Source organism: Priapulus caudatus, unplaced genomic scaffold (genome assembly GCF_000485595.1).
Source record: "Priapulus caudatus unplaced genomic scaffold, Priapulus_caudatus-5.0.1 Scaffold266, whole genome shotgun sequence".
Taxonomy (NCBI): Eukaryota; Metazoa; Priapulida; class Priapulimorpha; order Priapulimorphida; family Priapulidae; genus Priapulus; species Priapulus caudatus.
Genome location: NW_014577327.1, coordinates 20704 through 32774, shown reverse-complemented (window position 1 = coordinate 32774; position 12071 = coordinate 20704). Strand labels below are relative to the sequence as shown.

Below are 12071 nucleotides of genomic sequence, written 5' to 3'. Positions count from 1 at the left end.
ACGCACGCACACACACGCACACACGCACGCACGCACACACGCACGCACGTACGCACGCACGCACGCACACACACACACACACGCAAGCACGCACACACAGATACGCACGCACGCACACACGCACGCACGCACGCACGCACACACACACACACACACGCACGCACGCACACATACGCGCACGCACACACACACACACGCACGCATGCACGCACGCGCGCGAGAGAGATAATTTGATAAACGTTTCTATGAGATAATTGTTGTGTTTGTTGCATGAAATTAGACGACTAGGGCCTATCTATAATTATTGCGGCGCATATATAATTCTACGCGCTTTTACGGCATAGTCGTAAAAACACATCAGTCGAGCTGTGAGGTTTTTTTTAGCGGGCGAGTTTGATCAGGCAGAGCTGCCGTGTATTACATTTGCTCGGCGCGGGTATTACGGCGGAGAAAGGAGCAGCGTAATTATATACCTGCGTCACGTATACGCAATATGTCGACTGTAATCAACGTCAATATCAAAAACTCGGCGAGGCGAGAGAGGCGTCTCGGCTGAACGCGTCATGAGCGAGAAAGTTTTTCGCTAGTATAGTCTGATCATACATGTGCAGGTTGCTGCTACTGACGGCCAGGTTGGGTAATATAGGCACACTATTTACATATATAAATATACATTATATACATATCCCCGGTGATGTCTATGTCGGAATTCTAACATACACTGCATGTGAGATTTTCACAAATTAACCACCCCTTCCGATATCTCATGTTGTAGAGTTTCGATAATATCTTGGGGGACTAACTCGGGTTATTCCTCTCACGCGCATGCGCGATGTTCTTACGCTGCTTTACAAGATGGCGACCAGTTTGTTAACTTCGCTGTTTAGAAGTCTATACTAACGACTACATTCGGGTTTCTCACCTTTTTTTTATTCCAAGTGCTACTGTCATTATAGCGATCAAAAACAGTTAAAACCGGTGTATATCTAACACTAATTAGTAGGGTAAGCAGGGGGGTTAACATTACGGAAGATTTATATCGAAAGCAAATGATTAATTATAATTAGGCAGGTGGTTAGCGTTTATAATCACGCGTGTAATATATGTTACATTGTTAGCATTCAGACATACAGTTACCGTGCAAACACAGCAACACGCACGGTGCAAACAACATTAAACAGGCTATGGATGTGCATTCGCACGCACACGTACTCGCGCGCGACTACTAACAACGCAGACGAGCAGAAAATACTAATTGACTATTGTAAAACTGGCTAATAAATCGAAAAGACATTCGGCCGCGCATTAGGATCTCGTTGTAACAACAACAACAGCAATGACGCAATTATTACAACCATTATTGATTAACAATTGGCTTATTTAGCAAAAAGAATCGATCGACGCGATACTCGCTCGCTTGCTTACTTGTCGGCTCTGGTTCCGTCGTCGGTTCCACCGGGGCGCCCTCTATCACGTCTTCAGACATTAGCTTCACCCAGATCTGTCGATAGTAGCGCACGATCGTCGCGCTGTACGGCAAAGCAAAACCGAAAATAAACAACACACAGTGATGAATAACAAGCCGGTATTTTTCAGTAATATTATAAGCATATAAGTATTATAAGTATAATTCAAACAAGGATTTTTGTTTGTTTAATCGACTAGGTTGCATACGCCTCGTTTGTTGCGCAAGACGTCAGGCTGTGTTGAAGCGAGCAAACGCGCCAGGCAGCACGAGCGAGATGACGTCTACAAACACGGACCGACGAACCGATAGATGCTCACTGCTCATGAATTCCCTCTGACGGTCATCTTGCTTCATCCCCGCTTATTTTTATTTTTTTTATTTTTTTAGCGAAGCGACGACGCGAATCGTACGTTTTCATCATTTAATCTTTTGCGAGGTGCGCAGCAGCAGCGACGTTGATGAGGACGTTGATGATGATGATTATGATGATGATGATGATGATGACGATGATGATGTCGATGTCGACACGATGATAACGGCACTGGTCATGGATTTAATGATGTGACGTTGGTGATGATGGCCATGGTGGTAGCGGTCGTGGCATTAATGATGATGATGATGATGATGATGATGATGATGATGATGATGACGATGATGACGATGATGATGATGATGATGATGATGATGATGACGATGATGACGATGATGATGATGATGATGATGATGATAATGATTATGACGATGATGATGATAATGACGATGATGACGATGATGATGATGATGACGATGATGACGATGACGATTATCGTGTAAATGATGTGGCGGTGACGTAACGCTAACGTTGATCTCACTGCTTGCTATCGTCATATATCACGACTTGCGATGGAACAAAGGAAGGCCCGCAGTGGTTACAAACAATATAAGCTACACATACAACCAGGATGACATGTACCCAGGAGTAAGCTACACATACAACGAGGATATGGTATCGGTAACGCTACTGGCGGCTCTACAGCAGATCCCGCAATATCACGAAAGCTCAGATATAACGCGGCATCACTCGGCTCTCCACTTTTCTCTCTTTAATTACTCTTTTAAACATTTAATTACCCCGCTATACCGCTACCCGCCAAATCCTACGCAATCGGATTTTTGGAGGCAATTATCACGTTATATAACAGGCACCACTGTAAGTCCATCTATATCACTGCTACGTCTTTACTACCGCTAATGGACGCGTGTCTGACCCTATAGTATAAATATTCTCCGAACCGATACGAGTCTTCTGCTGCGGTTTCGCCTTCGATCGGTTCTGTGCGTTCCATTAACTCTGAATCGCCGACACACCGGCCGAGCGAGGGCGCTCGCGATGACGTATTCACACCTGAAGTGCCGTTAGTCGCATCGCGGCGACAGGTGTGTGACAAACAGACGAGACAAACAGATACACCTGTCCGAGCGAGGGCGCGCGAGACGACGTATTTACACCTGACGTTAGATGCGTCGCTGCGACAGGTGTGTGACAAACAGACGAGCGAGAGAAAGAGAGAGGCGGAGAAAGAGAGAGCGAGAGAGAGAGGGAGAGAGAGAGAGGAGGTAGGGGTAGGGAAGAAGTAGAGTGAGAGAAGAGGTAGAGAGAGATACGAAGAAGAGACACAAGATATATATATATATATATATATATATATATATATACGAGACAGGGCGAGAAGGGAGGGAGAGAGAAGAAGAGAGGGGGAGAGGAGAGAAAGAGAGGAGAGAGAGAGGAGTGAGAGAGAGAAGAGAGAAAGAGAGAGAGAGTGGGAGAGAGAGAGGGGAGAGGAGAGGGGAGATGAAAGACAGCGTTTATTTCCTCTGCTTCGAAGCGCGTGAACGCCCCGTAAAGTCGACGTAAAATTTCCGTGGCTTGAAAGGCGTGTGATAATAAATCTAAGGCCGGCCACGCTCGGCGATGTGGTTTGGCTTTTCCTATCGCTTACATTTCCTGCCGACGCCGGGTTCGGGCTTAGGGTCGTAATGTGCATATCCTATGACTGTTGGTCATCTGCGGGGAGTAGTAGGATGGGAGAGAGAGATTTCTCGCGATATTGAGTCTCTCATCCTCTGGCTGTATTCGAGAAGACCGGTTGAAGATGTCCCCGCGTCTTGCAATCCTAAAGTGCTATTTACGTGTGTTAGCCTGTTACAAGACTCCTACTATTGGATCGCCTAGAGTCTGGCTGGCCGGTTATAGACGGCATCCGAGTCATAATATAGCGGGCCCGTCGTCGACTGCAACATTTGGTAAGCATTGTGCGGTAGCCGCACAAGTCAATCGGATGAGCGCTGGGGTTATTAATAAAAACTAGTATGAAATTAGCTTGCCTTTGGCTCAGTCTCCCATGCTTACCCGCTCGGTCTCTCAGGCTATAGCTATATATGTATAGTTTTTCTCAGCGGCGAGACTGCAAGCATGCCTAAACAAGGTGCGCGCGGGCATAGCGCAATTACTCTCGCAGCGTAACTTTTTTTGAGGTTATATTGGATCGTTTTGTTCAGGATCTCAGAAACTCGAGAAAGACTTCGAGAAAAGGTAAGCAGCGGGCGTTGGGTTGGGTTTTTGTGCTAGTTGGAGTTGTTTATTATTTGAGTAATAATGGGGATAATATGTATGTTAGGGGGATGTTTTTATATTTATTTATATAGTGTTAATCTTATATATCTGATGTGGCTGTAAAATATAGTATTGTAATTGGTAATGTTGTATTTTGAAACAACAATGTTTCCTGCTGAGCGACGCTGCCACCTAACATAAACTTGTTAATACTTTTGTCCTATAATATATATCATTTTCACACTGAAACTAAAATAAATCGCGAGACTTCTTTAATCGAATTAATGATGTTTCTTAATTCGGGGACCTCCCTGACAATTTACACGTCCAAGTCTGTAATCCATGCTGATGTCATTCACGTGCACTTTTTAGCTACATCCATTGTCGCGCCTCGTTTCTACTTTTTCCGCGAAGACGTACCTATTGCTCTAATTCTCGCGAGATTCATGTTGACAATAGAACGCTCGGTGCCCGATGGGGGCGTTTTGCATATCTCCGTGAACCGAAACTCGCGCCCCAGCATGTATGAATTAACCCCGCCACACCGACGCAGCCACGCCATCCGGCGGGAAACATCATGTGGTGTGGCTTCACGATGTCTGATAATTATGCGCGGATAATAGCAATTAGCGAGAGTGGGTATACTCATTGCTAATGAATATCGCGTGTAGAGGCAAGAGATTCGCTCGCGCGCTGCGCTAGCCTAACAAGCAGGCGTGCTCATTACAATATTGACAGGATATCGTTCGTCGAAGCCATAAGTAGAGAAATCAGCGCAAAGAAACATAAGGGCTCAGGAAGCGGTGATACCATCTTGGAACATTGCACTCTGCACTACACGGCTGATTTCGTGTCTACATCTAACCTCGGCTGATTCCGTACCTCCATCTAACCTCGGCTGATTCCGTGTCTTCATCTAACCTCGGCTGATTCCGTACCTTCATCTAACCTCGGCTGATTCCGTACCTCCATCTAACCTCGGCTGATTCCGTACCTTTATCTAACCTCGGCTGATTCCGTACCTCCATCTAACCTCGGCTGATTCCGTACCTTTATCTAACCTCGGCTGATTCCGTACCTCTATCTAACCTCGGCTGATTCCGTACCTCTATCTAACCTCGGCTGATTCCGTATACGGAATGAGGCCGAGGTTAAGACGAAGACACGGAATCAAGCCGAGGGTTGATAAAGACACGGAATCAGCCGAGTTAGATGAAGACACGGAAATGAGCGCCGAGGTTAGACGAAGACACCGGAAATCAGCCGAGGTTAAGACGAAGACACGGAATCAGGCGAGGTTAGATAAAGTAACACGGAATCAAGCCGAGGTTTTAGAATAAAGACACGGAATCAAGCCCGACGGTTAGATTGAATAACACGGAATCAAGCCACGTGTAGATGAAGAACCACGGATCAGCCGAGGTTTAAAATAAAGACACAAATCAGGTCCGAGTTAGATAGAGGTTACGGAAGAATAGCCGAGGTTAGATATAGAGGTACGGAATCAGCCGAGGTTAGATAAAAGGTACGGTATATCATCTATTCCGAGGTTAGATGGAGGTAACGGAATCCAGCCGAGGTTAGTAATAAAAGGTACGGAATCAGCCGAGGTTAGATGGAGGTACGGAATCCAGCCGAGATTAGATGAAGACACGAAATCAGCCGAGTTAGATAAACGACCCGAAATCAAGCCAAGGTTAGATGAAGACACGGAATGCCAGCCGAGGTTAGATGACGGTACGGAATCAGCGCAGAGTTAGATGAAGAACACGGAATCAGCCGAGGTTAGATGGAAGGTTACGGATATCAGCGCCGAGGTTTAGATAAAGACACGGAATCAGCAGCCGAGGTTTAGATTTGGCAGCCGGAATCAGCCGAGGTTAGACGAAGGTACGGAATCCAAGGCCGAGGTTTAGATGAAGAACACCGGAATCAGCCGAGGTTTAGATAAAAGAAACAGACGGAATCAAGCCGAGGTTAGATGAAAGAACACGGAATCAGCCGAGGTTAGATGGAAGATAACGGAAATCAGCCGATTGTTAGATGAAGACAACGGAATCAGCCGAGGTTAAATAAAGACACCGGAATCAGCCGAGGTTAGATTAGAGGTACGGGAATCAGCCGAGGTTAGATTAGAGGTACGGAATTCAGCCGAGGTTAATAAAGCGTAACGGAATCAGTCCGAGGTTTAAAGATGGAGGTACGGAATCAGCCGAGTTTAGATAAGGTACGGAGATCAGCCGAGGTTAAGATGGAGGTACGGAATCACCGAAGATTAGATGAAGACATCGAACAGCTGAGGTTAGATATAAGACACGAAATCAAGCCCGAGGTTATGAATAAAAGACACGGAATCAGCCGAGGTTAGATGAAAGGTACCGGAATCTACCGAGTTAGAATGGAGGTACGGATATCAGCCGAGGTTAAATAAAGAGTACGGAATCAGGCGCGAGGTAGATGGAGGTACGGGAATCAGCCTGAGATTAGATGATAGACACGGAAAATCAGCTCGAAGTGTTAGATGAAAGACACGAAAATCAGCCCGAGTTGAGATGAAGACATCGGAATTCAAGGCCAAGGTTAGATGAAGGTACGGATCAGCCCGGAGGTTAGATGGAGTTTACGGGAAAATCAGCCGAGTTTAGATAAATGGTAATAGGAATCAAGCCGAGGTTAGATGGAGGTATCGGGAATCAGGCTCGAGATTTTAGATGAAAGAACACGGATTATCAGCCTGAGGTAGATAAAAGACACGAAATCAGCGCGAGGTAGATAAAGACACCGGAATGCAGCCGAGGTTAGATGAAGGTGCGGATGCAGGCCGAAGGTTAGATGGAAGGTAGCGGAATCAGCCGAGGTTAGATAAAAGAGTACGGAATCAGCCGAAGTTAGATGGAAGGTCGGAATGCAGCCGAGATTAGATGAAGAACACGGAAATCAGCCGAGGTTAGATTAAAGACAAACGAAATCAGCCCGAGGTTAGATGAAGACACGGAATCAGCCAAGGTTAGACTGAAGACACGAGAATAGCCGAGGTAGATGAGGTACGGAATCAGCGCGAGGTTAGAATGGAGGTACGGACATCAGCCGAGGTTAGATGAAGGTAGCGGAATCACAGCCGAGGATTAGTTGAAGACACGAATCAGCCGAGGTTAGATGGAGGTACGGAATCAGCCGAGGTAGTATGTAGAAACAAATCAGCCGTGAGTAGTGCAGAGTGCAATGTTCCAAGATTGGTATCACCGCTTCTGAGCCCTTATGTTTGCTTTGCGCTGGATTTCTCTAAGCTTTATGGCTTGCGACGAAAGCGAATAATTTTTGGTTCTTTTTAGAAAAAAAAATCTCTTGGGAGTTTTTTTTTTTGAAAATGTAAGAAAATAATTAAGTTTGTATTTATTTTTAAATTTTTTGTGAAAAGATTTAGTAAAATTAAATTATTTTTTGTATAAAAAGTTTTTTAAAATTAAAAAAATCCCTGTTCAATATTGTAATAGCACGCCCTGCCTGTAGGCTAAGCGAGCGCGCGAGCGAATGTCTCGCCTCATAAACCCGATATTCCTTAGCAATAGTATAACCCACTCTCCGCTAATTGCTACTTATCCGCGCATAATTATCAGACATCGTGAAGGCCACACCAAATGATGTTTTCCCCGGATGGCGTGGCTGCGTCGGTGTGGCGGTGTAAATTCATACATTGCTGGGGCGAACCGAAGTTTCGTTCAGCGGAGATATGCAAAACGCCACCGATCGGGCACCGAGCGTTCTATGTCAAACAGAAAATCTCCGCGCAGAATTAGAGCAATAGGTACGTCTTCGGGCGAAAAAGTAGAAACGGAGAGGGCGCGACAATAGATGTAGCAAAAAGTGGCAGCGTGAATGACATCAGCAATGGATTAGCAGACTTGCAGGCGGTGTAAATTTGTCAAGGGAGGTCCGCCGGAATTAAAAACATCAATTAATTCGATTAAAGAAAGTCCTCGCGATTTATTTTGTTTCAGTGTGAAACAATATATATATTATAGGACAAAAAGTATAAACAAGTTTAGTTTAGGTGCGAGCGTCGCTCAGCAGGAAACATTGTTGTTTTCAAATACACATTACCAATTTACAATACTATATTTTAGCAGCCAACAATCAGATATATATCATTAGATTATGGATATATATATATATACATCAATATATAATTATATAATAAATTAAATCAAACTAGCCCCATAACCACGCGGTGGCTTCTTTTCGTCGAGTTTTCGTCGAGTATTGAGATGCTGAACAAACGATTCCAATAATAAAAAAAAAAGCGTCGGGAGATATTTGCGCATGCGCGCGCTCACCGTGTTAGGGCGTGCAGTGCCGTCTGAGAAAAAACTTCATAATATAGGCTTGCTGAGAGGGAGAGGGGATAGGAGACGAAGGAAAGGCAGTTTTGTCAAATACTAGTTTTTTTAAGTAACAGAGCGCATCAACGTGAAGTTGTGCGGGGCTACCTGTAGGGGAAGGTGGGGCATAAATGGCACACATAGAGGCATAACGGAAGACAGCGCTAAAAAAACACATAAGGAAGTGCTCCCATCTATCGGGATTTTGTTAAATTATAGACGTCTGGCAGCAGCCATGAATGACTCCATGAAATTACATAGACGTAGGTGCCGGCACCACACAAGCGTGAGACGCATGAAACATTTTTTGCCACCCTCCTGATCTAAGGTAGGCCCGCATAGTTCTAGTCGAGGTGTTCCATGTGATGAAATAACTTCCAAACATCTGATGCATGTATTTAAATAGAATTGCCTAGGCTCATGTCAAGTGAGTTTGAAGTCACCGGCCGCTAACAATAGATTGTGTACATGGGGTGTCAATGAAAAGTGTCGATGGGCAATTGACCAGTTTGGTATGGGGCATAATGGACGCGGTAGTCCATTATGCCCGGTCATCGGGTAATAGATGCTATAACGATCTAAAGCCAAACTACACAAGACGCCAAATGATTTCAGTGTACTGGTATGTCCTACAATGGCCATAACCAAAGTTGTGCTGGCGACGGGACGAAGACACTGATGACTTTATTTGTGATTTCTGTGCTTAACCCCCCCCCCCACACGTCAAAAGCAAAGTATTGATTCAATTAGGCCTAATGCCACTTGATAACTGGAAGTTGGGGAGTGAGGTGTGACAGTGACTGTCTACTCGAAAAGCCACCTGCTCTAATGAACACGTACCTTAAGGCCGGTTAAGCCAGATAATAGGGCCTACTAGGGGTTCATATTATTTATATCTGTTGTAATGATGGGCTGAACAATCTTCCTGCCCATGCAGATTGCATGTAAATCATTAATTTTCTAGTCTAAATCTTTATAAATTAGTTGTAATTGATGCTGAACAAGCTTCCTGCCCATGCAGATTGCATGTAGGCCAAGAGTAGATAATAACAAGAGTGCGGCACCAGCGGAGTCGATTCCTCCCGCATTTGTAAACCGATTTTTCTCATCAAAGAATTTGCCACAATAAAGAAGGAAGTGTAATAACGTTCTCAGCTTAATTCATGACGCACTATCACTCACGACTTCATGGCCATGATATTGTTAACATATATTTGCTATGCGTATATTGCTGTAAATCGTAATCTTGCACGAGCTGAATCTCGATAAATTTACGCGAAAAAATGGCGACTTGTATGAGTTTGTTTTAGACAATATTAGAAGCTATCGCTTGCCGCCAATTATTAGCAACGGACAGTTTCCCAAATGCATGCGTGCCCGTCGATAGGGGTTTAAATCGTACTTGATTTACCTGCGCGCGCGTAATGTGATACTTACTGGCAAACTACTACAGAGAAATATTGTTATTATTAGTATTGATTACTTCATGTAAGATACGTATGTCAAATTTACTTGTGTTTGGCGATCACAATAACTGAGCCGCGGTCTCGCAGGTTCTTCACAGAGATGCAAATTCGAAAATTAGATTGTCTGCTGCAACCCTATCAGGGGTCACGCATGATTTGAACTGTCCGCTTGCTAAATATTTGCGGCAGACGAATAGCTTCTAAATTCTGTCTAATACCTCGCAACAAGTCGCCATTTTTTCCGGTAAAAATTTATCGAATTCCAAAGGTCGTGCAAGATTACGATTTACAGAAACGCTAGCAAATTATATGCTTAACAAATATCAGTGCCATGAAGGTGAGTGATTAAGTGGTCATAATAAGCTGAGGAAGCGTATACAACTCCTTCTTTATTGTGCAAAATTTTTGATGAGAAAAAATCGGTTAAGAAATGCGAACCTCGTGCCGCACCTCTTGTTATATCTACTCCTTGATGTAAGGCCTAAATCCATAACATTTTCTAGTTCAAAGTTTTATAGCATCTGTTGTAATTGATGCTGAACAATGCTTCCTGCCCATGCAGTTGCATGTAAATCATTAATTTCGCAGTTCATCTTTATTAAATTAGTTGAAAATTCATCGTTACAGCAAAGACTTCCCTCTTGGTTTGTTTGTTAAATCGCAATTTTCACATCAAAAATGTGAGTTGGGGCAAAAATGGACCAAACGGGGTCCATCATTACCCATGGGGGTGTGCCATCTGGCCCATACGTGGCAGAATGGCCCTTTCAGACTCAATATTATATTTAATTTTTAACGGAAATCTTGAAAAGATAAGGGACCTCCACTCCTATTGTTGTAACGCTAATGCCAACATGAGGTAATCAAGTGGATATGGACACTCTAAAATTGTAAAAAGGCATTAGTGTATGTGCGGGGAGCTCCAAGTAAGGGTGCCGTTATGCCCCACTTCCCCTAGCATGTTGGTCGAGCCGAGGGCCGTATATAGACTCGGATGCCGTATAAAAATCCGCCAAAAGCCCAGACTCTAGGGCGGGGATCAATAGCTAGGAGTCTGAACAGGTAACACGTAAATAGCACTTAGATTGCAGACGGCGGGGAATCTTCAACCGTCTTTTCCGAAGGAGAATGAGGATTATCGGAACGCGAAATCCTACTCTCTCCTCTCATTCTCTCGGCGAGAACAGAAGCATTACGATAACGACAAGCTGACGTCGCCAAGGAAATGTAAGGCGATAAGGAAAGCAAACACGTATGACTGTAAATTGGTAAACGTTGACACGGAGCGTGCGCCGAGATTTATTATCCACACGCTTCAAGCCACGGAAACTTACGTCGACTTTACGGCGTCACGCGCTCGAAGCAGGAAATAAACCGTGTCTTTCACCCCCTCTCTCTCTTCCCCTCTCTTTCTCCCCTCTCTCTCTTTCTCTCGTCTTTCCTCTCTTCTGCTCTCTCTCTCAAACCTTTCTACTTCGCCTCTCTTTCCCGCTCTCCCCTCTCTGGTTCTTCTGCTCTCCGCCCCCCTTCTGCTCCCTGTCTCGATATTATATATATATATATTATATATATATATATATATCTGGTGTCGTTCTGTTCTGTATCTGTCTGCTATTCTCTCTCAAACTCTATTTCGCCCCACGCCCCCTCTCTCATCTCTGCTCGTCGCCTCTCTCTCTCGCTCTCTCTTTCTACCGCCTCTCTCTTTCTCCTCGCTCGTCTGTTTTGTCAACACATCCTGTCGCAAGCGACCGCATCTAAACGTCAGTGTAAATTAACGTCGTCTCGCGCGCACCTCGCCTCGACAGGTGTATCTGTTTGTCACGGTCCTGTTTGTCACACACCTGTCGCCGCGATTGCGAACTAACGGCACTTCAAGGTGTGAAATACATATCATCGCGAGCGGCCATCGTTCGGCCGGGTGTGTCGGCGATTCAGAAGTTAATGGAACGCACAGAAGCGATCGAAGGCGCAAACCGCAGCAGAAGACTCGTATCGGTTCGGAGAATATTTATACTATAGGGTCAGACCTGCGTCCCAATTAGTGGTAGTAAAGACGTAGCAGTGATATAGATGACTTACAGCGGTGCCATGTTATATAACGTGATAATTTATCCAAAAATCCGCGATTGCGTAGGATTTGCGGTAGCGGTATAGCGGGGTAA

The 12071-nt window shown here is 44.8% G+C and overlaps 1 protein-coding gene across 1 annotated transcript in view; it reads right to left on the bottom strand.

The window, feature by feature from the left end:
* Positions 1 to 12071, bottom strand: part of LOC106808291 (retinitis pigmentosa 1-like 1 protein) — a 66785-nt gene that overhangs the window by 42176 nt on the left and 12538 nt on the right. The window contains exon 3 of the mRNA XM_014810945.1: positions 1426 to 1529. Within this exon, the coding sequence (XP_014666431.1) occupies positions 1426 to 1529 (104 nt within the window). The remainder of the gene's footprint in view (positions 1 to 1425; positions 1530 to 12071) is intronic.